General features: G+C 46.8%; 1 protein-coding gene across 2 annotated transcripts in view; it reads left to right on the plus strand.

The window, feature by feature from the left end:
• Positions 1-1,689: 1,689 nt before the first annotated feature.
• NPSR1 (neuropeptide S receptor 1) overlaps positions 1,690-26,388 on the plus strand; it is a 99,823-nt gene continuing 75,124 nt past the window's right edge. For both annotated transcript variants that reach the window (XM_066239764.1, XM_066239766.1), the window contains exons 1-2: positions 1,690-1,833; positions 16,146-16,278. In XM_066239764.1, coding sequence (XP_066095861.1) covers positions 1,690-1,833; positions 16,146-16,278 — 277 coding nt within the window. The remainder of the gene's footprint in view (positions 1,834-16,145; positions 16,279-26,388) is intronic.

Genomic DNA, 26,388 nt, shown 5'->3' on the forward strand with positions numbered 1-26,388 from the left:
AAAAGCACCACTGTCCAGGAACTTCTGAAGACGTGGCTTAACCTCCCATTTCCATCACCGGCTGTGGGATCTTGGACAAGTCACTCCACCTCGCAGAGCCAGACTTGTCTGGTGTCCAGTGAGAGCCCGCAGGTACACGCCCTGCCTGCCTCACGGGTGGGTGTGGATGCCGAACGAAAACACTGGGCCTGACCAGGCGGTGGCGCAGTGGACAGAGCACCAGACTGGGACACAGAGGACCCAGACTGGAAACCCCAAGGTCAGGGGCTTGAGTGCGGGCTCACCAGCTTGAGTAGGGTCGCTGGCTTGAGCGTGAGATCATAGACATGACCCCCTGGTCGCTGGGTTGAGCCCAAAGGTCTCTGGCTTGAGCCGGGGTCATTCACTCTGCTGGAGCCCCCTAGTCAAGGCACATATGAGAAAGCAATCAATGAACAATTAAGGAGCCACAATAAAGAATTGATGCTGCTCATCTCTCTCCCTTCCTGTCTATCTGTCCCTATCTGTCCCTCTCTCCATCTCTGACACATACACACACACACACACACACACACACACACACAACCCTGAGGCATTTAAAGTGTTTCCCAGGCCCTGGCCGGTTGGGTCAGCGGTAGAGCATCGGCCTGGCATGTGGGGGACCCGGGTTCGATTCCCGGCCAGGGCACATAGGAGAAGCGCCCATTTGCTTCTCCACCCCTCCCCCTCTCCTTCCTCTCTGTCTCTCTCTTCCCCTCCCACAGCCGAGGCTCCATTGGAGCAAAGATAGCCCGGGCACTGGGGATGGCTCCTTGGCCTCTGCCCCAGGCGCTAGAGTGGAGGGACAGAGCATCGCCCCCTGGTGGGCAGAGCGTCGCCCCTGGTGGGCGTGCCAGGTGGATCCCGGTCAGGCGCATGCGGGAGTCTGTCTGACTGTCTCTCCCCGTTTCCAGCTTCAGAAAAATACAAAAAAAATAAAAAATAAAAATAAAATAAAGTGTTTCCCAGGCACGAATCCCGTCGTCACAAGGGACCGTGGCTTATTGACAGACACGGACCCCAGGCTTCTCAGAGAACTGCCCTGTGCAGATCTAAAGTGGAACCGGCAGGGTAACGTACAAATGTGCTATTTGCCCACGTTTACTGACATCAAGTGCAAGCTACTGAGTCCACGGCTGAGTGAGGACTGGAAGTCGGAGGCAACCTCCGCTGAAACAAATCAAATGCACAATTATGATTGGGTTTCAGAAGTGCAACCACGACCTGAATTAATCAACCTGCTGATCAGTCCCAATTCCTCTGTTGCTGAAACTGTAGCAAAAGGGTGTGTGGGAGGAGTCCCTCCTAGAAGGAAACACACAACCGGGCAGGGAGGCCTGTCCAGGGCGCCCTGTGGATGGCTGCAGGGGGCTCTGGCGAGCCCCCGGGGGTGAGGCCCGGGCCCTGGGCGGCTCTGTGGGCGGAGGAGGCTGTGCCGGCTCCTGATCAGAGCTTCCGAGGAGAGAGCAGCACGTGAGTCCTCCCTGTCGTCAGGCGGAGCTCTTCAGTGAGGTGGGCTCCGGCAGGGCTCTGTGCCGCTGCCGAGCCGAGCTCCAGCCAGAAGCCTTGGGAGGCAGAGGAGGTGCAGCTGCTGCCCGGCTCTCAGGAGGAGCTGGACCCTCTGCCTTGGCTGTGGGCGCGGGGACAGCCGGGCTCCACCCTACCTGAGCCATGCCAGCCAACTTCACCCAGGACGGCCCCGATTCCAACGGGACCACGCAGACCCTGGACGCTCACTCAGCCGTCTGCTTCCCCACAACTTTCTCGGAAGCGGTGGAAGAAGAGGAGTGGGGCTCCTTCTACTCCTCCTTCAGGGTGAGTGCCCCCTGCCCCTTCTGAACACTACTGCTAAGAATGGGAAAAGTAGAATTTAAGAGACCTCGTTAAAACCTAAGTAGCCAGTATTGTAAATGCGGGCCGTTTATATTCCTTTATTAAAAGAATGAAACTGATAAGCTAAACCCACAAGTTGTGTCTATCATGCAAGGACCTATATTGTAGGTTTTTATGAATACAGCTCTTTTTTTTTTTTACTGCTGCTAATAAAAATGTGTGACTAGGAGTGGATGATTTTTTTTTTAAGTTTTTCTCATTTCCTTAAGTGAAAGTATTTTTAATGAATCCTATAGTTGTGCTTGAAATGTCTGTCTTGTAGGAGTTATTGCTGTGAGGTTTTTTTTGCTAGAAACATCAGAGGGGTGGTAAACCCCACACCCCCAGGACAGGAGATGCCAGGACAGAGACACAGACCCAGGAAGGAAGGACGGACCACCCTTTCTTTGTCGATGCTTTTTTGCATTGACTATCAGTAAAAAAACCGATTCTTGGACAGCAGTGAGTGGTGTGACCGCAACAAGTGTTCTCCCAGAACAAATAAAAGAATCAGAGTGAGATTTCAACCTGAAAGCAGGCAGGGGCCACAGGGAGGAAAGGGTTCCCGTTAAGAGAATACCGCTCCCTCTTCGGCAACAAGGCTGCGTGTGGTCGGGACCAAACCCGGGCGTCAGGAAAGCAGCAGTCTCCTGCTCCCGGCCTCAGGAAGCTGGAGACGTCAGGGTATTTCACACGCTTCCCCGCCGTGCGTCCCATCATTAGCAATAATTCCCAGGTCTCAGACTGGTCCTTTACACCCGAAAGGAAAAACACTTCAAGAAAAAAAAATCCAGCCGTTTCTTTTGAAAAACCCTCTTGGTGTCCTGGAAATAATACGGTGTAAGCCAGCAAGGTAGAATGACTGTAATACCACAGTCTCTCTATGAGAGAGCTCTGCTTCTGTGCAAACGCTCAAGAATAAAATGTCCAGTGGGGAGCCGTCCCCAGGGCCAGCCTCGCGCTCCCCATGGGCCAAGACGCACTGTAGCAAAGTGGAGCCAGATGAGTCACTTGACTCAGGCTGGCTGCACGGGAGCCTGTCCCTTGGAGTCACCTCCGAAGGCACGCACAGGTGCAGCCCAGCTGGTCAGCGCCGCACACGCACACTCACACGCGCACACATACACACACAATTAGCACACTGAAATTAGAGTTCATTGCCGTTTACTGGTAACTGAGTAGCCCCCCTATAAAAGCCGCCTGCAGCCCCGACACTATCTTGGAGGAGCGGCTGAGTGCGCCCAGGATGCACGGGGACGCTCTCAGAGCTGCTGCCTCTGCAGCCTCTTTGATATTTATAGAACGCGACAGCGGGCGGAGTGGAGAGGGACCGGCCGAGCGAGAGGGATAATAGTCAGCACTGAGGCGCTCGTTCTGAGACCCAGGCAATAACCACTCTCTGGCTGAAAGGCCGTTTGCCATTTTTTTAAAAAAAAATAATAATAATAATAACAGCTCCTAAAGGGCTACTCTGAATATTCGGACAAACAAATCCCCGTCCTCTCTCTACCAGTGGCTCTGCTCTGTCCCAGCAACATTACCTCGGAGCGCTAATGGCAGTCACCTCGTTTATATCTCATACCGATGGGCACATACATTTGCCACCAAGCAGCTGGACCACCAGGTGCAGAGAGAAGCAAAAAGAGGGCAGGCCAAGAGCTTACCTACCGTGTCCCGTTTTATGTTTTGAGAGAGGCAAGCATTGACTAGAAACAGTGATTTTTAGTAACATGGCAGTCAGAGTCAGTGGTGGTGTTCCTGGGAATCTACTTTAAACGTCTCACTGTCACCTTTCTCCACGGCCCCTTGGAGCATAAGCACTTTGGATGCCCTGGTGAGACAGAAACAGCTCTGACAAAATCAAGTTTAAGACAAACCCTTGTTCACGGGGATGCTTTCATCCCACATGCAGCCCAAGAAGAAAGTCGGAATTGGGCTTCTTGGCTCTCTTCCAAGTGTGCCCTTTTAACCCCCGTTGCCTTTACCAAAAAAATATATATCATCAAAATAAAAATGGTAACAGCAGTAAAAGCAGCTAGGGCCAGACATCTCAGTTGCTGTGTGCTTCCTCGGTGATGGGAACCCTTTTAATCCACTTTGGTTCTGGGAGGTAGATGTTGGTACGTCCGCCTACTCCAGCGCCATCTTGTCTCTCTGAGAACCCTTCTAAATGACTTCACCGAAGTAGCTCATTTAATCCTCACAATTCATGGAGTGTCCCTCCGTCCGGAATTGCTTTCCATCTTCCTCTGTGTTTATCTAAGTTCCACTTGCGCTTCAAGGCTCTTTTTGGGTTGCTTCCTCCCTGAAGCCCCCCGTGACTTATCCTCCCTGCTCTGAGTTCCAGTAGTGTCATAGAGTGTCCCTCTCCCCTTTGCTACTTCATCCAGCTCTGTCTCCATCTGCCCTTTCAGTATTTAAGTTCCTCAAATGCAAGCAGCCTCTGAAGTCCATTTTAGATCCTCTCCAGAAACCAGCACCATCTCAGGCACACGCAACAAACATTTGGTGCAGAAGTGAAGGGTGGGGTTCTGTTTCTGTCCATCGCCCACGTGTTGTCAGCGCGGGCGACAGAAAGCTTGCTTTCTCTGTGACAGCGGTGGGGGCCTTCTTAACCACAGCTCTACCTGTTGGCCCTGCCCTACCCTGTCTGGCCTCTGCCAGCCACACGCTCCGAGGTCCCTCTCTACAGGGACATTCAGGGCATCCTTATCCTACTTCGAAGCCTACATGACCCAGGTAAGTTATAGCTTCTGGGGGGTGGGGTATGGAATTCGCTGTGGCACCATGGACTGATAGCCCCTTACCCAGTGTAACCACAGGGAACCTATAGCCATTGTGCTGTAGCCTTGTCTAGACTGAGCTGTCTTGCCTCGGACTGCATGTCTGGGCTTCTTAGCACCCTACCAACCTCTACTTCTCCTCTGACCCCCGGCGCTCTTGTGGCCAAGACAGGAGATCCCGGTCTCGATCGTACTCGCTCTGCGCTTCTAGGCTCAGACCCCTTTCCGCCTTTCCATCTCCACCCCCAAATTCTTGCCCTGCTCCCCACCCTGGAGACCGACTCTGCCATCCTGAGCATGTCGTCGGACATCAGCAGGGGGTCAGAAGTGAGTCCACCGCCTTCTTCCTCTATCGTGAACCTCAGGGGGCTAACACTGTGTGGTCCTGGGGTCAAGGTCCTCAGTTCAGGCCCGGGTTCCCCTTCCCAGTTTCCAATTTCTCACACGTCCCAGGTCCTGTCCAGCTTACTTCCTCACGTCCTAACCCCCAGCAGTAAGGGATTATCCAGGCTTCAAGAAGGGGACCAGAAGTTTCCCCAGAGGAAGGGACAGGTCTCATCAGACAGTAAACTGGGCACCTGAAGATAAAGCCATCCAAGGGGCAGACAGAGATGGAATGATGAATCGCCTCTTCATAATAGCCGTGAACTCTGCCAGGCATTTCGCGAGCAATGTTTTCTAAATCTTTTGATTCTTAAAGATGAGAATTAATTCAAAGTAACTGGGCAGGGAACCTGTCTCAATTAGTAAATTGCCTAAGTTATACAATAATGCAAATGAATTCACTTTTATTGCTCTAAGGTGAGGGGAGACACAGCAACAAGACAGCTAGGTGTCACCTAATGACAAATCTTTTTATTGAATCTCCCTAAGTGGGTAGTTACAAATGCTCCGCAATTAGTCTAACCATTGTTTGTCTGCAAACGGGAGCTTCTAAGTGTGAGGTCCGTCCCCTTTCTGTGGGGTTTTCCCTGCTGGCTCTCACTGTGCACTTTCTAACATGCCCTTCCTCCGTCAGTGAAGCAAAAGCAAACTCCCGTTCCACCCATGTCCCAGTTATCTCACACTAGGCTTCAAGCAGGAGCTCAGTGTATGGTGTTTAAGTGTACTACTTGCATTGGGCTGGTTTTCGTCATATATTTAGTTTGACAATTTATTGGTAAGAACTCAGTCTGCCTACTGAGGACCATGATTTCCCCCTTTCGTGACTGTCATTTCGGCTCCTCTCCGCCCACTGGGCTGCTTCCTGGAAACCCCCTCTCGTGGCATCACACCCCTTCAGGGCTTGCTTGAGCCTCCCACCCTGCCCTGGACCCCAGGACAACCTCGGTGATGCCCCTTCCGGATCCCAGCAGCTCTTGGTCCCCCTGGCGGCCGGTATATGTCCTGCACCTTTGAACAAGGGATACTGATTTCACACCCTGCGTTTCTCATCCTCTTCTAATCAGTTCCACTCCGTGTGCTGTTCATTTGGAGTTTCTACAGTTGAATCCTACAGCTGCTCAAAGGAAATTACTATTCGTTTTGCTTAATGAAATAATTTATTTTCTGTGTGGTTTTTTTTTATTGATTTTAATTTATTGTGTTTACATAGATTCAAGTGTCCCACCGAATACATCCCCTCATCCCTGTGTTCCCCTCAACATCCCCGTTGCCCCCCTCCCCCCAACGCCCTTCCCCCTTCCCTCCAGGATTTGCTGTCCTGCTCTCTATAACGCTGTGTTATGTATATATAATTTCACCAATCTCTTTCCCTTCTCTGGTCCCATCCTCTCCTCCCCTTTCCCTCTGTCCGTTTTCCCTCTGGCCCCTTTGATCCCTCCTCTGTCTCAATTCCGTTGCTCAGTTCACATTGTTCCTTGGATTCCTCAAATGAGTGAGGTCTTATGATATTTTTCTTCCTCTGCCTGGCCTATTTCACTTAGCATGATAGTTTCTGGGTCCATCCATGTTGTCGCAAGTAATTTTTAAAGGCCTGCTCTTTACTGCCCGTTTCCGCTCCACAAACCTGGAGCCATACTTTCAAATCCCCTGCCTTAGATAAGCTCCACCATGGCCAATTTCTCTCCGTGTCACTGAGAAAGGCACAGATGTTGCTGGCTGGACCCACAAGGATGAAGTTCCCAAGTTGTGCGCTCTGGTTGTGAGGAAGGAAAGCTTTGTCAATTAAACGTCCCTGTGTGTGACTGATACATCTGGCGGGCTCCCGCGTGCAGCAGGGACAAGGCAGGTGGCCAGCCCCAGGCGGGAGCTGAGCCAAGTGGGCCTCGGAGATTGAGGCGTTCCTCCGGCCTTCGGAAGAACCACCCTGGCCCTGACCCTTGTGTAGATCGCCACTGGCCATGGTCAGGCACGCACTGCCTCCTGCTACAGCGTCCCTTGGTCATACTCCCCTCGGGGACATAGGTCCTTCTCTCAGTCCTGGCTCAACATTTGAGTCCTCCCTGGGAATGAAACGTTTCACTTCCTTCACTCCCAAATCTGGGCGGCAGAAGAATCTCCGGTTCTTTCTCTCCTCACGTGGCCATCATAACTGGACGACTCTCACACCAGGAGAGCTGGGAAAATCCCCGGGGGCGGCCCCGCCCCGGGTTCAATCCCGCACGCCCCTCATCCCGAGCCCCACACTCAGCGGGCGCTGTCTCTTCCTCCCTCTTTCTGTCTCTTCCTCCCTCTTTCTGTCTCTTCCTCCCTCTTTCTGGACTAACCTGTGGAGGTGGCACCAGAATGTTCTCTCAACAGTGTCCTGCTTCCTTGACACCTGTCTCCCCTTGTGCCCTGTAACACTCTTGTGTCCCTTAGCCCACTGGTCCCCAACCTTTTCTGGGCCACGGACCGCTGTAATGTCAGAAAATATTTTCACGGACTGGCCTTTAGGGTGGGACAGATCAATGTATCATGTGACCGAGACAAGCGTCAAGAGTGAGTCTTAGACGGATGTAACAGAGGGAATCTGGTCATTTTTTAAAAAATAAAACATCGTTCAGACTTAAATATAAATAAAATGGAAATAATGTAAGTTATTTATTCTTTCTCTGTGGACCAGTACCAAATGGCCCCACGGACCGGTACCGGTCCGCAGCCCGGAGGTTGGGGACCACTACCTTAGCTAATTTCTCTGGCGTGAGGAAATGGACCACACTCTCCTTCCAAACTTCTTATTCCGGGCTCTCTGCTCTGCATGTGCAAAAGGCACATCTCCTCACCAGGGAAGAAGCCACTTCTCTCCGTGCGGCTCTGATCTCCTTCCTCCGAGAGGCACGTTGCAAGCGTGATGCCGACCGCTTCTCCTCAGTCCACATAGACAGGGCGAAGATTTTCCACTGTGAGCGGGTGGAGCAGAGCCCTTGGCTGCCTGGCTGGGGAGGTTTCAGCAACAGAGAGGGGCTGAGCTCGTCCATGAAGGCTTCAAAACTGTCATCTTGACATCCTTGAAATACTTCCCTGTTGCTGTAGCCGGGAAGAGTGTTTCCAGCCATGGACTCCACGTGGACAAGGCACCTAACTTTTCTTTCTCTCTAACTGCATCCGGCTTCTCTCTGGACCTCTCAGGCCACCTGACCACAGAAAACATAGCCTCGTCATCCCCAGGTATAAACTCGGGCTCTCCACTCTTCGTCATTTTAATGAGGCCCAGATCCCAATGCCCGAGTCCCAGCGCCGCCCCTATCTGGCTCTATGACCTTGGCAGTTTGCATCTGCCCGTGCCGTGGTTCACTCACCCAACAGATGACGCTGAGAACTGACGTTTTTCCGGAGGGCGGTCATGAAAAGTTACGTGACTGATACTAGGGAGTGAAACCTTAGGAACAGCGAGAGGCCCGGAGTTGACTACATGTGAGCTAGGACGTTCCACCTGGAATCCTTCTGCTGAGTCCCTGTCACACCCCTTTCCTTTCCCTGTCCCCTACCAGGATGCTCAGCTTCCTGCCCTGGCCGCACACCTGCTTCTGCTCCTCCATTTCCCAGTTGCCCCAGTTTCTTCTGAACCCCCTGGCTGGCCTGGAAATCATCCACTGAAAGTATCGAGGTGTGAGCAGAGCTAAGCCCCTCCCCCGCCCCCGGGGGAGGGGAAGTGTCCTCGGTCAGTTTCCACTGTTTATTATCACCTCCAGAACAAAAAAATAAAATCCCACAGACTTGTTTTTTCATTACATGGGTCATCAGAGAGAATAGTTTCTTGATATTTTTATTTCCCAGTAATTACCTTGGTTTCTACTACCTTGTAGGGATTTGGACCTAATTTGAAGCAAATGCTAGTTTTCAATATTTGAAGGGTCTAGAACTCAAATAGCAATATAAATGTTAATCTCAGTTCTCAGCACACGGCAGATGATTCACTCGTTCAACAAATATTAATTACCTCCTGGACCTCGAGCCCGGCGGGTTTTCAGATGGTGTCTAATATCCCCGGTCTGGTGTATTATAAGAATTCAGATAGAATCCCAGAAGTTAATTGCCTCAAAGTTTCCAAAGTTTCCTGTTTGTGATTAACCTAGAGGGCTTCTTGTGATCTCAGAATGAGACACAGAAAGTGACTCCCATTTAAATGCACGTGGGACACCTGGCGGTTCAGTTTCTGGTGAAATCCGAGGATTTGTTAGCAACCAGAAAGCACAATCAGGCAGTTATGCAAATGGAGTCCTATGCACCTAACTGGTTGAAATGAGAACAGTTAGGCAGAAGGGAATTAACATTGCTAATTGAACATGAACTCTGACCCCCAGCAGTAATGATGAAATATGCCAGACCGTGGACTCCTAACCCTTTCCGGTCAGAGTAGAAAGAGCTGATGTAGTTATTTAATATGTCCTGGAAGCAAAACTAGCGAATGGCTTCCCTGTTCAGCCCCAGTCTGAGAGAGGCGACTCAGCTGCATTCTGTCACCTGTGACAATGGCGTTGAGAGGTAGGGCAAAGGCCATTACTCCAGCAAGGATGACGACTGAAGAAAATTCCAGATGGGGAAGAATCTTTTTCTCTTGGTGGCAAAGTTCTTCCAACTCAGGACAAAGACGTGGGGTGGACCTTGCCCTGTTTTTGAAATAGTTGGTTTTCAGAACACTGGTTCAGTTTCTCATTTACATATACGCCTTTCTCTGCTCTGTGACCACACCTAGTGTTCAGGGATGTCCCCATCTGTCCGCTGCTTTCTCCCATACTTGGCCAGGTATCCTGCTTCTTTGCCTGGCTACTTTCTACTCACTTTTTCCGACATGACTCACATGTTAAATTGTCCAGGACATATATACCTTCTGGCCAGCCTCTTCCTAAGTTCTCCATTACAGTAGGTCACACTGAAAATTTTTCTCTACATATATGCCTCCCCCATCAGACTACGAGCTCCTGTCTTAGCCTTCCTTCCATCCCCAAAGTATTTTGAACTTTGCTATAAGATTCTCAATAAATGTTTGTTGAACTTAAGTATACAGAACACAAGCCAGTATAATCATGTTCAAAACAATGTGGTTTCGGCCTGACCTGTGGTGGTGCAGTGGATAAACCGTCGGCCTGGAAATGCTGAGGTCGCCGGTTCGAAACCCTGGGCTTGCCTGGTCAAGGCACATATGGGAGTTGGTGCTTCCAGCTCCTCCCCCTGTCTTTCTCTCCTCTCTAAAATGAATAAATTAAAAAAAAAAACTAAAAAAAAAAACAATGTGGTTTCAAAGAACAGTTTTCCCACTTCTGGCCTGAGTATCGTTTCTGCACCACAATATATATGCCTAGGGTCTCCCTCAGGATAAATGCCTCCCCCTCTAATATCCTACAGAGAGTTCAGTGAATGGCCTAGTCCACAATTATGTGGAACCACTTTGGTCCACAGCCCTGCTGTCAACCTCGACAGACCCAGGCTGTGCCAATACCTCCCGTCCCATTCATGTTCTCTGTTCTTCCTGCCTGAGCCCCCATCAACCTGTCCTACCAGCCCCTAGTCAGAGGGTGCAACCAGCATTCCTGCTCTGAATACCTGTAACGATGAGGAGCTTTACAAGAATATAAAACTTGAATTAACATTCCCACTTCTATGTTGCTATATCACTTTTTTATATTTTGTAATAGTAATGCATTAAAATGTCTTGTTTTATATGTTTTTTTTTTGTTTGTTTGGTTGGGTTTTTTTTTTTTTTTTGTATTTTTCTGAAGCTGGAAACGGGGAGAGACAGTCAGACAGACTCCCGCATGCGCCCTACTGGGATCCACCCAGCACGCCCACCAGGGGCGGCACTCTGCCCACCAGGGGGCGATGCTCTGCCCCTCCGGGGCGTCGCTCTGCCGCAACCAGAGCCACTCTAGCGCCTGGGGCAGAGGCCAAGGAGCCATCCCCAGCGCCCGGGCCATCTTTGCTCCAATGGAGCCTTGGCTGCGGGAGGGGAAGAGAGAGACAGAGAGGAAGGAGAGGGTGGGGGTGGAGAAGCAAATGGGCGCTTCTCCTATGTGCCCTGGCCGGGAATCGAACCTGGGTCCCCCGCACGCCAGGCCGACACTCTACCGCTGAGCCAACCGGCCAGGGCCTATATGTATTTTTTTTTATCATTGAATAAGAGAAATAAAGAATGCCCTGGATAATTCAAGATAGAATAGCTCTAGGCCTAGGTAAAACCATCAAAAAGGGTGAATGCAGATAGAGGGTGTGATGACGAGAATTCAACTGTATTTGCAAGGGTGTCTCCTGGCCGAGTTCCAGGAAAGGCTGGTGAAAGTGCCCATTTTCAAAGGGAGTGTCATCAGGAGGAGGTGGTCGTGGGGAAGAAGCCCAGGGGAGCCCTGCCGAGCACGCGCAGTCCTCCCTCTGGGCCTCCTGCTTCCCTGCTCCTGGCTGTTCCCACCTGGCGGTGCCCTCGGAAGCAGCGGGCAGGGTGAAACACGGGCCTGTTGGGACCAACGCCTGACTGAGTGGTTCCCAACTGTTCAGACATGGCTGCCCTCCAGGGGTCTCCGGAGCCTCCGACTGTGTCTCATTCCCTGGTCCCAATTAAGGAACCCAAAGCTTTGCCGTCTGTTCCTACCTGTCCCGCTTTAAATCGTGAGCTCCCTGTGTTGCATGGTGATTCATCTGCAATGGCCTTAGATGTTCTCAGATCTCTGCTCCTGGTATTTCCAACCCACCTCTGCAAATTACAGAGGCTCTGAGCAGCCTGAGAGGCTGGGCGCTGTGAGTGACAGGTGCCCCCCTGGTCTCAGTGACAAGTCAGCACCGTTCCTCTGCCTGCTCGCTGAGGACAGAGGCTGAATTATAACCTCTCTGGGAACTTTATGTCCTCTCTTGGGAAGGAAGATGTATTTGCTCTTTCCTGTGTTTGAGATACTCCTCTTCAACACCCCAGGAGTAACAATAATCAGGCAATAAACCACGAAAATGTGAGGGGTACGAAAGGCTCCATGATCGCCGGGCCAGAGGATGTGGCTGCATCTCGTGTGGCATTTAGGAGGGTGTCGTGTGGAAGCCATACAGGGCTCCAGTGTCTGTCCGTTCAAACGCACATTGAGCATAGATAGGTCTTCTCCTCAGCCAAACGGTAACGTCACAAAACCAACCCAGCTCCAGAAATCCAGCTTCAGACAAATTTGGGGTCAGAAGGAAAATGAAGATCTGTTTCCCACTTGAAAATTGAAAGTAAATGAGGCAACCTCACCATGTCCAGCCGCATATTAGAGCAGAAAACCGCGACAGGAGGCGGGGCACGGAATTCCCAGTTAAGCAAAACAATATTCAGATCTCAGCTGCATTGCTTCTGAACCACGTGTACCAGGTTAGGGACTTCTCTGAGCCCCATCTCTTCCCTGGGAGACTGAGGACTGTGACATGTCATCGGTCAGGTTGTGAGGATGAAGTGAGCAGTAAGTACAGCATTTCAAACAATGCTCGGCACGTGACAATCGAAGCAAAGATTTATCGATCACCTACTGTCCGTTGCAAACTGACAAGGTCAGGAGCGAGATTAATGGAGTCGCTCAAATAATGTGGGTGCCCATTCACCATACGGTTGTTAAAGATCCTTCAGACATTTTTAAATGATTATTTTATTGATTTTTAGAGAGAGAGAGAGAGAGAGAGAGAGAGAGAGGAACACTGATCTGCTCCTGTAAGTGCCCTGACCAGGGATTGAACTGGCAACCTCTGTGCTTCAGGACGATGCACTAACCAACCAAGCTATCTGGCCAAGGCTAGACATTTTTTCCTTCCAGGTTCCAGGGTTTGGATAAATCGTGTCTTCCTCTCCAGACAAGTCTGTCCTATTCAGTTCCAACTAGAGCCACCTAACGAAATGTTCTGTATTTCCTGAGATAAGCCCCATGTCGAATAACATTTCCTAGAATACGTCTAAGTACCCTTGCATTTGTCATCAACCATTCAGCCATCCTACAGATACTTACCAAGCACCTTGAACAAGAAAGAAAGGATGCCACCTGGAACAGTGACCCAGACCTAATGTTTGCCCTTGTGGGCAACAATTTTGCCCTCATGGGAAACATATCCCATGGAGTCAAATTCCAGGGACCAGCCCTGTGGCAGCACCAACATCAAGAAGGGAATACTGCGATTCATCCCTCTAAATCCCATGTTGGGACTCTGGCCTGAAGAGAGCCGACTGCAATGAGTGGCCACAAGAGCTTGAGCTTCAAAGTAAATTAGCCCTGAGACCACAACCGTGCAGCTGCGTCCACATAACTCTAGCGCTTTGTCATTGAGAAATTCCGGGTTTCACCTGTTCTACTCAGCACTGAGCGTCTGGCTGGAATTTTCCCTCCTGTGACCACTAGGGAGCATTTAATCCCCAACTTTATTCTGCAGTAGTTGTGGAAATACTAGTGCGAGGACCACATCAGTACCTGGGTGGAGGGGGTGGAGGGAGAATCCTGTTAGGCTCAGGTGAAATTCCAACAGAGAATAGGGCGAACAGGGTGAATTTGAGCATTGTTCTTAAAAGGCTGGGAGTTATTTATAAATCACTTCCCAAACCTATGTATCCGCTGTCCATGAGACGAAGGAAGGCGATAACCCTATTTTTAGTGTGCGTATGCTGTTCATCAGATACGGAACTAGCGATCTGCATTGCCATCATAGTACGTGTCCATCACAGGTGTTCTGAGGCAGACCTTTTTTTTTTTTCGTCTTCATTTTATCAATGAGGAAATAGGTTCAGAGAGGTTATCGCTTACCAACACATCAGACATCTAGCAAGTAGCAAAGCATCAGATCCCGAGTCCGGCTGGGGTCGAAGCCCATTTCTTTCCATTGACATGTTTTACTTCACTGTGTAAAAAATATCAGCTTTTCTTTAGCCGTCCCTCCCTATGCACAGTATGTCCAGTAAATATCAAACCGGCACCCACACACAAAAAATACGTATGTGTGTGTGTGTGCGCGCACACGGGCACTCTTATCTTGTATTTTTCAAAGGACTGGGAGGAAACACAAGTTAATCAAAATGATGTTTACCTTCTGGGAGAAGAGACTTCATCATGATGGAGAGTTCGTGTCAAAGGGGAGCTGAGCTTTCTCTGCACTTTTCTAGTTTTTAAAGGAAAATCTATTCATCAGTTACTGCATAATTTGAACTTCATTTAATATAAGAGACAGTGCTGCTGTGATACCTGAGATTCCAGGGTGTGTGTCATTGGGGTTCTCCAGAGACAGAGAGAGAGAGACAGAGAGAGAGAGAAAGAGAGACAGAGACAGAGAGAAAGAGAGACAGAGAGAGAGAGAGAGAGACAGAGAGAGAGAAAGACAGATAGAGACAGAGAGAGAGAGAGAGAGACGCGTTTTGAGGAACTTGCCCGGGGGCCATGGGGACTGGCCAGACTGAAGTCCACAGAAGGAGCCGCAGGCCGGAAGCCAGGCTTAGTCTCCTGTCCTCGGAATCACTGAAGAAGATGCCTTCTCCTCTGAGGCACCTCAGCTGTTGCTCTTAAGATGTTCAACTCTTTGGATGAAGCCCACCCACACATGACAGGTCATCCGCTTCATTCACAGTCGAGGGTGGTAGATGTCAACCACGTCCTCGTCAGCATCTTACGCTGGGGCCTGACCAGGCTGGACCCCACAGCCCAGCCAGGCTGACGATGTAGCCTTGTATACCATCACGAGGGGCTTCCTCTGGCGGGGCTTCCTCCCTTCTCCTGCAAACAGCACTCAGGCTTCAGTTTTAGACCAGGACTCTGCCCGGACCCGCTCGGTTGCCTCTTGACGTCTGATTTGGGGCTTGCCTCCGGACCCTCTCGGCCCCAAGCTTCTCACCCACCACCCAGCCTCGTGTCCCGCCCATCCCGGTGCCTGGAGCCTCTGCTTTTTCTGGGCTGTGGACCTTAAACAAATGAATAGCTTCTTTTGAAGGAGTCATGGAAAACGTTTTAATGAAGGACTTGGCATTTTAAACGAGTAGCATTCTTGCTTTTTTCCTTCGTTTTTACTAATTGTACATTCTTCAGTAGAACTTCAATATTACTATATTATAAAATCCTGTCAAAAGAAAAAGATGAAGAAAACCCATAACTACACTACCCTGAAATAACCACTCCTGACATTTTAGTATTCTTCTGTCTTCTTCCTACATATATAATTTTGCAGTTGTAATCATACCCAGTATATAATTTTATCATGTTTTCCCACTTATCATTATGGGCATTTTTAATTTGGCTACATAATCTTCATGGCTGTCATGGTTAATAACTACATAATTGTTCACTGAGTTGAAGTGTTTTATTTACTTAATGATCCTGTTATCTTTAAACAATTTCCAGTTCCTCCTTACAATAAGTATGCACATCTTTGTGATTATAGCGTTCTTTCTCACACCTTGACTTTTATCACATAGACTTAAAATTGCTTGGCCAAAGAATATATTACATTTTTGGTCTCTTGACATACATTGCCAGATATATTATTTATTTTTAATTAATTAGTTATTTTACTAAGTGAGAGGTGGGAAAGCAGAGAGACAGACTCCTGCATGTGCCCCAACCAGGATTTACCTGGCAAGTCCCCTACAAGGCTATGCTCTGCCCATCTGGGGCTGGTGCTTGGCTACAGAGCTATTTTAGCACCTGAGGTGAGGCCATGGAGCCATCCTCAGCTCCCAGGGCCAACTTACTCAAACCATTCAAGCCACAGCTGCAGGAGAGGAAGACAGAGAGAGGAGGAGGCAGAGGAGGGAAAGGAGGGTTGAAGCAGATGGTTGCTTCTCCTGCATGCCCTGACTCAGAATTGAACCTGGGACATCCACACGCCAGGCCAACGCTCTATTGCTGAGTCAAGCGGCCAGGGCCAAACAGATATTTTAAAAGTTTGCACCAATTTCCACAGTTATCGGTGTAAATGAGGACCATGGGTCTTTGGTCTTTGGAGAGGAGAGCTTTGACAGGTGGGGACAGGAGAGCAGAAGGAAGACAGTCCAGCGCCCAAGCTGAGCGTACGCTCTGCAGATGCCCTGGTCCTCACGGTGCACCTGTTTCTGTTGCTTGTTTTTCACAGACTGAGCAGCTGATAACTCTGTGGGTCCTCTTTGTTTTCACCATGGTTGGAAACTCCATTGTGTTGTTCTCCACGTGGAGGAGGAAGAGGAAGTCAAGAATGACCTTCTTTGTCACTCAGCTGGCCATCACAGGTATGTCGCTGCGGCTGGGAGAGAAATGAGCTGTGTGAAAAGTTCCCAAGGCCTCTCGCTGTCAATATTTTACCAACAGACATGGTAGCCTATCCGTCCAAAGGACTTCAGAAAATTTGGGACTAATTTCTACAGGGATATAAAACCCATATCTGAATGTTTCTTCCAGCAAATTTAACACATTTAAGTATCCATGAGATGCCCTTGTAAAAATAACTTACTACACACAACAGAGTTGAAAATACCAATATTAGTGCCACCACAGGGTTCTAGAAGGTTCTACCCTCCCTGTGCCCAGAAGCCTCCCTAGCTCACTAAGGTTATATTATGGTACTATACCATATTATAATAAAGAAGAAATCCCAGAAAGTGGACCAGAATGATCCCTATTCAATAATAAAAGTGAAGTCTCAAATAGATTATTTGAAGATTATTTGCAGATTTAAATTCGTGGGCATTGCTTTTGAAATGTAACTGACATGCAACATCACTGGTAGTCGTGGTATAAGTACCTTAAAATAATAACCAAGATGCTTAAATATGGATTTTTGGAGAATGGCCAGTATAGTTGAAGTATGTCTGTATCACATCTAGAGGGGGAATGGTAAAACATTCTCAGGTTAAGAAAATGGGCTATAAAAAAAAGACCTGCACAGAGATGGGTCAAGTTCAAACTGGTAGCAAAACGTAACCAAGGAAAGAGTCTGATTCCACAGAAAGGGAGGGCAGATGAGACGCCCAGAGGTCCAGCCTAAGGTGAGCTTGAAGTCCTGAGCTCTGGGAACAAGACGGCTGACATATGAGTCGAATTTGAATCAGACTGTAGGAAAAAATGAAAAAAAAAATTACTAAGTTTAAGTGCTAACAAGAAGCAATGGTAAATGACTGTCAGAAAGGAGTGTTTGGTACATTTCAACCTTGTCAGGTGGTACTGTGTTCTAGTAATGGCAGTGGAGAGTTTTGGGAAATTTAATCCTGTGCCACAATCCACAATCCACATTCCTACCAACAGCGCACGAGGGTTCCCTTTTCTCCACATCCTCACCGAGACTTCTTGTTTGAGGGATGACTGAGGAGAGCCATTCTGACGGGTGTGAGGTGATAGCTCATGGTGGTTTTAATTTACATTTTTCTGATGATTACCGCTGTTGAGCATCTTTTCATATGTCTATTGGCCACCGGTGTATCCTCTTACCACAATTCCTTTATCCACTTCACTGTTAATGAGATTCACTTTTATAAGGATTTATTTTCACCTTACATAAGGAGTTCTGAAAGTAAACAGTCAGGGTTCATAATGTGTTCCCTGATCACTGGGGATCCAGGTTCATCTATATTTCTAAACCATTAAAAGACTTCCCTCTTCAAGGTTAGCTCATGGTCAAGATGGCTCTTGGTTCAAGATGGCTGCTAGAACTCCCATCATTGTGCCCAACTTCTAGTCAATAGGAAGGAAGAGAGGAGGAAGGAAAGGAGGGGCCCTTGCCAGCTACCTGTGCCCCTCTTAGCCGGCCTTCCTAGAACTCTAATCTGTTCATCTTTACTTGCACTTCATTTGTCAGCTCTAATTGAAGAAAAAGCTGTTTGTTTGTTTGCTTGTTGGTTTTTAACCTGGGCCCATTGGCTGGTATAAAACCAGGTTTCTTTTCCTAGGGAAGAACGAGAGATTAGCGGGAAGTAGCAGTCTCTGCGTAGCGTCTCTTTCATACTTTCATTGAGAAAGAAGTTTATACAAAGAATGTCTGTTTGACCACCCATTCTCCAGCTCTGAGAATGCTTCCTCCCGAGAGCCAGGCTCTCCTCTTCTTGCCTCTTCCCTCCGCATATCAGCCCTCCACATGCTCTCCACACCCCGGGATAGAGATGATTGCCCCGTTATTTAGATATACTAGTGTTGGCTGTTTCTATTTTTCCAAAGAAAAATTGGCTGTTATAAGCAAATCTACAGTGAACATTCTCACAATTAAATCTTGTGAGCATTCTTTGTTATTTAGGGAAGTTCACAGAAGTGGACTTACTGCATCAAAGACAGTTTTTGAATTGTGGCGTTCAAACTGACCAATGTCCTTTTAGGTCACCCAGGACTACAGGATGATAGAAAAGGTCATAAGACAAATGCTCTAGAAGCCACCAACAGAGATGCACACTGAGTCTGGCTTTAAAACCTCCCTGAAAACAAAAGCCGTATTGGCTTTCAATAGTTACAGAACATTAATCAGTTTCTTGAGGGCAGGGATCCTCTGCTCATCTGTTAATGATGCTTACAGACATACTCAAGCATAATTTGCTTATTTGAAAAGGAGCGTTTTCTTCCATGGTCACTGATGTATCAGAGAAGAATCCGAGCCTAATTTGTCTATTTTTGTCTCACACTGATTACAGCAGTGCCCCCGTATTTGTGAAAACAAAGAACACACCACTTACCAGAACATTTGAACAGGGGGAGCGTTTCAATTTTGTACCTGTTCTGACTCACTTTCCTCTTTTCCACGTTTCTGACTCATTAACTAATTCTTCCTCATATCCACTGGGATGTTAGCTGTAGGATTACTCTTGGGAGTGGAAGGAAACCAGAAGATCTGGAAGTTGCTATTTCTGCACATTCTGCAATTTTAGCACTTCAGATTCTAACAATTTTCTGGATAAACTTAATGACTGTTTATAGTTTATGAGCTTAAGTGCCACTTAAAATGCCTCAGTCATTTAACATCTTCAAGACTGACTTGTCTGTTTTATTCAAACGCGATAAATAAGGGAGTTAATGAGAATCACTCCCACTGAGCATTCAACAAAGGAACGACAGAAAACATATTTTTGGCATATATCCAAATAACTTCCTTCTTCTGAAAGAGCCCAATCTTCTCATATTAGTAAAAGAAATTAGCTTTGCCACAAAGCACTTTCTGGAGAGCAATTTTGCTAATGAACTAAAAAATTCTTCACCCTTAAGCTCTCCTGTTAATAAGCCCAAAACAGAAAATTGAGAGGTTCAGCAAGGGAGGCGAGACCAGGAGTGTTGGGGTGGCCAAGGCCATATGAGTTCAATCTCACTTTTCTCTGCTGATTTCATTCATTTTCCCTCCCTGCAGTTTTGAATTGCATAATTCATTCTTTTGTTTTAATTCTGCTCTTTTACTTCTATATTTTTTTACCTTTATTGAGATACAATGCATGAAGAATATGTGTAAGCTTAAGAAGCCCAAAGCAACATGTACATAATGAATAATGATTGCCACAATCATTTTAGTATCCATTTCCTCACAGTCTCAGCGTATGTGTGTGTGTTGAGAGCTTTTAAAAACTTCTCTCTGAGCAACTTTCAAATATACAATATTGTTTTCTATAGACACTGTGTTATACTTTATACCCCCTGAACTTATTCATCCGATAGCTAGAAGTTTGTGCCCTTTAACCAGCTTTACCCATTGGCCCTAAGCCCCGCCTCTGACAAGCACCCATCTCCTCTCTGTTTCTGTGAGTTCAGGTTGGTTGGTTTGTTTTTGACATTCCATGTACAAGTAAAATTACACAATATTTGTCTTCCGCTGTCTGACTTGCTGCACTCAAATTGTATCTATGTTGTCATAAATGAGATTCGCTCCTCTTTTATGCCTGAATAATATTCCACTGTGTATATACACCAAATAGTCTTTAGCCATTCACCATTCATGTGCTAATAGACACGTGGGTTGTTTACGTGTCTTGGCTACTGAATACAACGCTGCCGTGAGCATGGGGGTGCAGCTGTCTCCTCATCGAGATTTCATTTTCTTCAGATATGCACTGAAGTGTGAAATTGTTGGATCATATGGTAGTTCTATTTTTAATCTTTTGAGGAACCTCCATACTGTTTTTCTATAGTGGCTGCACCAATTTACAATCCCACCAACAACGGAGAAGGCTTCCCTTTTCTTCATATTCTTACTAACACATGTTATCACTTGTCTTTTTGTTACTAATCATTCTATCAAATGAGGCACTATCTTGCTGTGGTTTTGATGTGTGTGTTTCCCTGATTGAAGTGATGCTGAGCACCTTTTCATGTGCCTGCTGGCTATTTGAATCTCTTTTTTGGAAAAATGTCTGTTCAGGTCCTATAATGCAGTGTTTTTCAACCCCTGGAAAATCCATGAACTGGTCCCCAGAAATGTTTAGCCAGCCCACGAAATTGGAGCCAGCCAGCCTGACGTTGTATGAAGATTTAGACCCCGTGATCTTAGTAGAATTTGCTTAAGTTCAGATGCCTCAGCAGTCCCCAAAATAACTGTCCTATTTGCGCTGGGCCCCAAGTGTGAAAAGGTTGAAAACCACTGCTACAATATAATGATTTAAATGGACTATTTCTCTTTTGACTAGTGCATCGTATAAGTTTTAAAAATATTTTGGATATCAAGTTCTTACCAAATAGGCAGTTCGTAAATATTTTCTTCTGTCTCAAAGGCTGCCTTTTCCCTTTGTGGATCATCTATTTCTTTGGCTCAGAAGAAGCTCTTTAGTTTGGTGCAGTCCCATTTGTTGATTTTTTGTTTTTGTTGTTTGTGCTTTGGTTGTCAATCCATAAAGTCGTTGGCAAGACCGATATCAAGAAGGTTTCCCCTCTGTATTCTTCCAGGAGTTTTGTGGTTTCAGGGCTTACATTTATCTTGAACGTATTTCAAGTGAATTTTTGTGAGCAGTGTAAGATAGGGGTCCACTCGTTCTTTTGCACGTGAATACTCGGTTTTCTCAGCACCATTTACTGCAGATGCTATCCTTTTCTCCACTGGGTATTCTTGCATCTCTTGTTAACTCCTAGTTGACTGTATTTGCCTAGGTATGTGGAATTCACAACTCAAATCTCCATAGGTGCGGCGGCATTGACTCCTGGAATTTTATGTTATAAAGGAGAAGTGTCAAGTCAGTCTGGGATTTCTTTCTTGCTAGGTTATCAAATTTCATCTGTTTTCTTCTTTGAAGATTTATACTTTTACTTGGTTGTATCTATTTACTAGCCTGTTTGAGCAGTTCGACTATTTGCCAAATAAGCTCTTTCGATCTGCAGATTCAAGGGATTTCTTAGCTCATTTTATTATGTCTGAATATTTTTATCTTCCATGTGTTCAGGGACACTTAGCTCTTCACATGTCAGTAACTATGGTGTTTCTCTGTCATCATTTAAGTATCTTGGTCCCATTGCTCTATATTGGGAAGAAATTTAAGCTTTTCCTTATCACTTTTTAAAATTTTTATTCCATTATTACTTGCATTTTTATCATTTCTGATATATATTTCTTAAAAGTTGCTTTTCTGACGATCATTTCAAAAAAAATCCTCTTTTTTATATTATCTAGTACTTTTTTCACTCTGTCAACTTCTCAGTTTCCCTTTTCACCATCATCTAACGTCTTATCTTTCCCCTTTTAGTCCATAAAACATAAAAGGAACCCAGAACACCCTGCCTAAAAATGTAAACATACTTACTGAATAAAAGGAGGGGTTGTTTTTTTTTTTTTTTTGGAATGTATAAGGTCTACCAGAAAGTTCTGTCTGTTTTTGGAATAAAACAAAATACAAATTTTTCTTACCGTCAATAAACTTTATTAAATAATATAATTGCCATTATTATTAATGATTTCTTGCCAGCGTGAGGGCAATTTGTATATCCCATTTTTGAAAAATGTTTTATCTTTTGATGTGAAAAATTGAACCAGTGCTTGTTTGATATTTTCTTCATTTTTGAATTTTTTGCCCTTCAAAAAATTTTGTAAGGACAAAAACAAGTGATAGTTGGAGGGTGCTAAGTCCGGGGAATATGGTGGATGCAACAGATATGCTTCTGTAGCATTTCTTCCTTGTTGAAATTCGTATACAATACAGTGGCGTAAATGAACTTTATCAGTAGCCGTGGGCACACTATCGCTTCACACATAAGACTAACGTGAATCAACTTTGTTTTAGTTCATTTGCTACGTCAGTATGTATACATTAAGTGATAAAAATAGAGAGGCACACATGCGCCAAATAAACGTGTGCTTACGTGTTGAAACTTGTTGTGATAGAAACGGGCAGAACTTTCTAGTAGACCCGATATATTCTTTTCCTGATGTTTGTGTGCTTTCTTCTACTTACTTAACGCGAGATTCTCTCTAGCACACGACTCACTCATTCCACCAAACACCGTGGAATTGGCTCACACCTGACCTGACGCCCAGGCCCTTCATTAGCTGGCTCCTGCAGCGGCCGCATAATGCTGTCCTTGTGCCCTGCTCTGAGAAGAGACGGTGCCTGTCGGTGCAGGACGTCACTGCTCTCGAGCAGGAGAGGGAGGTATTGTTCTCTCACCACGGGAACGGTTTAACAGAAAGCAGTGAACTATTCTCCCAGGAAAGCTTTATTCTGTTTTTGGAGAAACTGGGTTGCATTTTGTCCCTTGCCTTTGCTCCACCCTCAGCCACTGCGTGACCGGAGAAAGACACCGACCTTCAGGAAGCCTTTGTTATCCCGTCGCTAACATGATGGTGTTACCTGCGTGTTACCTGCGGTCTCTAGGTGACCTTAAGAGGCCGGACGTGATCTGGTTCTAATAGTCCTGGGCTCCTAATTAGAAATTTCCAGTTGTAAACATGGAGGGGAATTTTTACATCTTCAGCTGTCTGCTCATTAAGGAATTTTTGCTATAATGAAGCCCAGTCGCCTTTATGAATTAGGTTATTCTTTCATAATGGCGGCCTCTGGCTCATGGCCCACAGAGGAGGAATGTGGCCAAGAGAATGGAGTAAGAAGATTGACTCACCCCCCTGTGGCTCGCAGCCTCAGTGGGCTTCTCAGGTCAACAGACTACAGTTCCATACAGGGCTTATCCCTTCCTTCCTCCCTCCCTCCCTCCCTCCCTTCCTTCCGTCAGTCATTCGTTAAATATTATTAAGCACTCAACTGTGATGAGGCATGGTTCTAGGTACTCAGGGCAAAGTGGTGATTTGGTGATAAGCCACACTTCAAACAATAAAGCAATCAAGAGGACAATTTGCTTTTGTCATGCGAAGGTCAGTGGCAGACTAAGCCTTGGCTTGATTTCGCTTTAGCAATTCGGCAATGATGCCGAGGACCCTGTCTCTGATAAGGTAGAAGGCATCCCCCCAAGCCTTGTTCCACATCCTGGGTACGTTCTGCTGTATTGTCTGTAAAGGACCTATTTCTAGATTCCACTATTTTGGGACTAAACTTCCCTTCGCGCTTCCCAAGTGAAGTCTCAAAGGCCATGAAGACTCAAGACCTTTAGCCAATAAGACAAAGCCCTTTCCATTTGTCCTGATACTGGGTGAGAAACTCTCCTTGGTCTGTGAACAGATTCAGCAAGGAAGTGTTAATTTGGGGTCTACTGCGCGCCGGGTCCTCTGCTAGTCCCAGCAGGGAAGAGTGGCATTAGTGGAAAATAGTCATTTCCCTGAAGCCCCCTCTATCTCTGGGAGAAATCAAAGTTGGTAATTGAACTGACACAGACAGGAATATGTCATGAGGAAAATATCCATAAAGGCAAGAGCTAAGAGGGTTTCAAAGAAAGAAGGTGAAATTTCATTCGCATAGAGAAAATCAGAAAGGCCCTCTAGTGATGGGAAGGTGTCCCGGAGAGACAGGAGCTGTCCTGGACTAGAAAACAGGATACCAAGAGGGATAGATCTAGCTAAGAAATATTAATTGAATGAACTGTCTGAGAACACAGCTATCTGTCGGAAACACTCCAATTCCTCCAATCCAGTTATCTACTTCACATTCCTGGCCGTGTTTTCTTTCGTGGCTGCTTTGATTTTAAAGTCTTTATCCTTACCCTGGAGCCAAAGTGATCTTTCCAAAACTCATTAACATTACCGAAGCTGGGTGGTGGGTGTAAACAGCTATATATATATATATATATATATATATATATATATATATATATATATATATTGATGTGATTAACACACACGTGAATGATCACATTCCACCTGTTTCTGTGTGTGGGAGAGAGGGTGTCCAGAATTTCTACAGGTCCCGGTGATGCAGAAGGGCTTAGGAATCACGGCTCCGGGGGTCAGTGCAGGCCCGGCTGCAGAGGGCTCTGAGGACCAGGAATCGGAGCGTAATCAGGTAGGACACTGGGTCATCACGGAAGCTCTTGAGCAGAGGTGCAATTTGAGCAGAGATGTGTTTAAGCATGTAGGCCAGAGCACCGCCTGTGGATGTGAGGGGGAGACGTAATTACTTATGAGAGAGGTTTCATGCATTTCTCGGAGGACCTACATAATCATCTTAGTTCTGTTTCCAGTTTCCTTCCTTCCATAATTATTTTTTTTTCCTCCATCCGCTCGCCCTGATAGCCTCATGCTCATTTTAGTATCTGTCAAAGGGGCACGTTTCAGTATATTAATGCTCTTGCTGAAAGTTACAGTTTGAATTCCCATCTGCTGGTTTTATTAAAATCTAAGAGGGGGGGAAAGTTCCCCCATGTTATCTGGGAGGTGCGTGTGAGCAGCCTGGCCCCGTTAGCTGTTGTCGGCAGTGGCGGTGGATCAGGGGTGGGTCTGATCCCGAGGACGGCTCTTCCGAGGCTGTAGAAAGCCGCACAGCCATGGCTAGTCCCCATAGCAACAGAGTCCCAATGGTCAGATCTACCCTGGTGGAACAAACAATAGGACACAACTGCAAACTTATAATCATCTAACAGCATAATTTCATTTTTCTGAGTGAACTTGCATCCTTCCAAGGAGTGAGCACGTTCATGGTTTTGCTAGCAGAATCTTATGATGTGTGTGGGGGGTTGGGGTTGGGGTTGGGGTTGGGGTTGGGGTTGGGGGGGGGGTGAATACTCAAAAATATTTCAGAGAGAAAGTAAGTGGGGAGTTCAAGTTAAAAAGTCAGAGTGCACAGCCTCCGGAACGTCCCCTTGGCCTGCCAGCCTCAGCTCCACTCCGAGATAGAACTTTCAGGAGAAAACAAAACATAGTTACAACAGTGATGACAGATGGAGATGGAGGGAGACGTGACTTGGGGTGGGGGGTGGGGGGGTGAACACACACACACACACATACACACACACACACACACATGACGTGTTGTAGAACTACGCGCCTGAAACCTGTATAATTTTATTAGCAAATTTCACCCCCAATAGATTCCTTTTTTTTTTTTTTTTTTAAAGAAGACACTGACAAACATCATCTAGGAGATTATGGGGGGAAATTTGAACCAATTGAAGTAAGGAAAACTCTATCTCAGCAAAAAATAAAAAAAAAATAAAATAAAAATAAAATGAATCGCTGTTGGGCAGATAAAATGTATTATGCTCACTTTGTTAAAAATAGGCGCTGCCCATGTGAGGCCATTGCCCAGGTGATATTAATGTGTGTTGAGAATTGTTGTAGCCTGAGGCTTGGTTTTGGGATTAAGCCTGTCCCACCCTTTTTGGTGTGAGGTGGTACAATCCTATCATGCCTCAGAGAAGTGACTTTGTATTAGAGACTTCCCTATTATGTATATTGGATTAAGGGTTTGGATTTCTACACTATAAAATGGAGGCAGAACAGGACTTGGCTCTTGGTTCCTGAGATTATCATTAGAAGAGAGAGCGGAGGAGAGCAGAGAAAGGCCATGTGGAGGAGGCCAGGAGAAGCAGCCAAGATGGTGGAGTGCTGAGTGAGATGCCAGGTTGTGTAGACTTTGTATTTGGGATAAGGAAGGAGATAGGAACAGAGGTGAATAAATCTGGTGAGCTAGAAACCTTTGATTCTAGGAAACTCGGATAAGTCAGTAGCTTTGTGAGCACTGAATGTGACTGGGTTTTGGAGCCCAGTGTGTATTTTTACTTGCCTGCCGGGTGCAAGCTAGGATTAAAGACTATGGCCCATCAGTTTTTGGCTCTGCTGTTTCTTTACCGACTGTCCGAATCCAATGCGAACCTGCACTGGCTGGGCTGCTTTGATAATAGTGGCCCTGGCCCTGCCTACTGGCTTTACAATTGCCTAACTCAAAGGCAGAGAGTGGGACCTGCCCCGCCCAGAAATAATGAGCAGACAGACCCTCAGGCAGGAAGGCGAGGGGAGGGCGGCTCTGCGGACATGGTGGGGATTATATACAAGGTTCAGGGGACGTTCTCTC

Source organism: Saccopteryx bilineata, chromosome 7 (assembly GCF_036850765.1).
Source record: "Saccopteryx bilineata isolate mSacBil1 chromosome 7, mSacBil1_pri_phased_curated, whole genome shotgun sequence".
NCBI lineage: Eukaryota > Metazoa > Chordata > Mammalia > Chiroptera > Emballonuridae > Saccopteryx > Saccopteryx bilineata.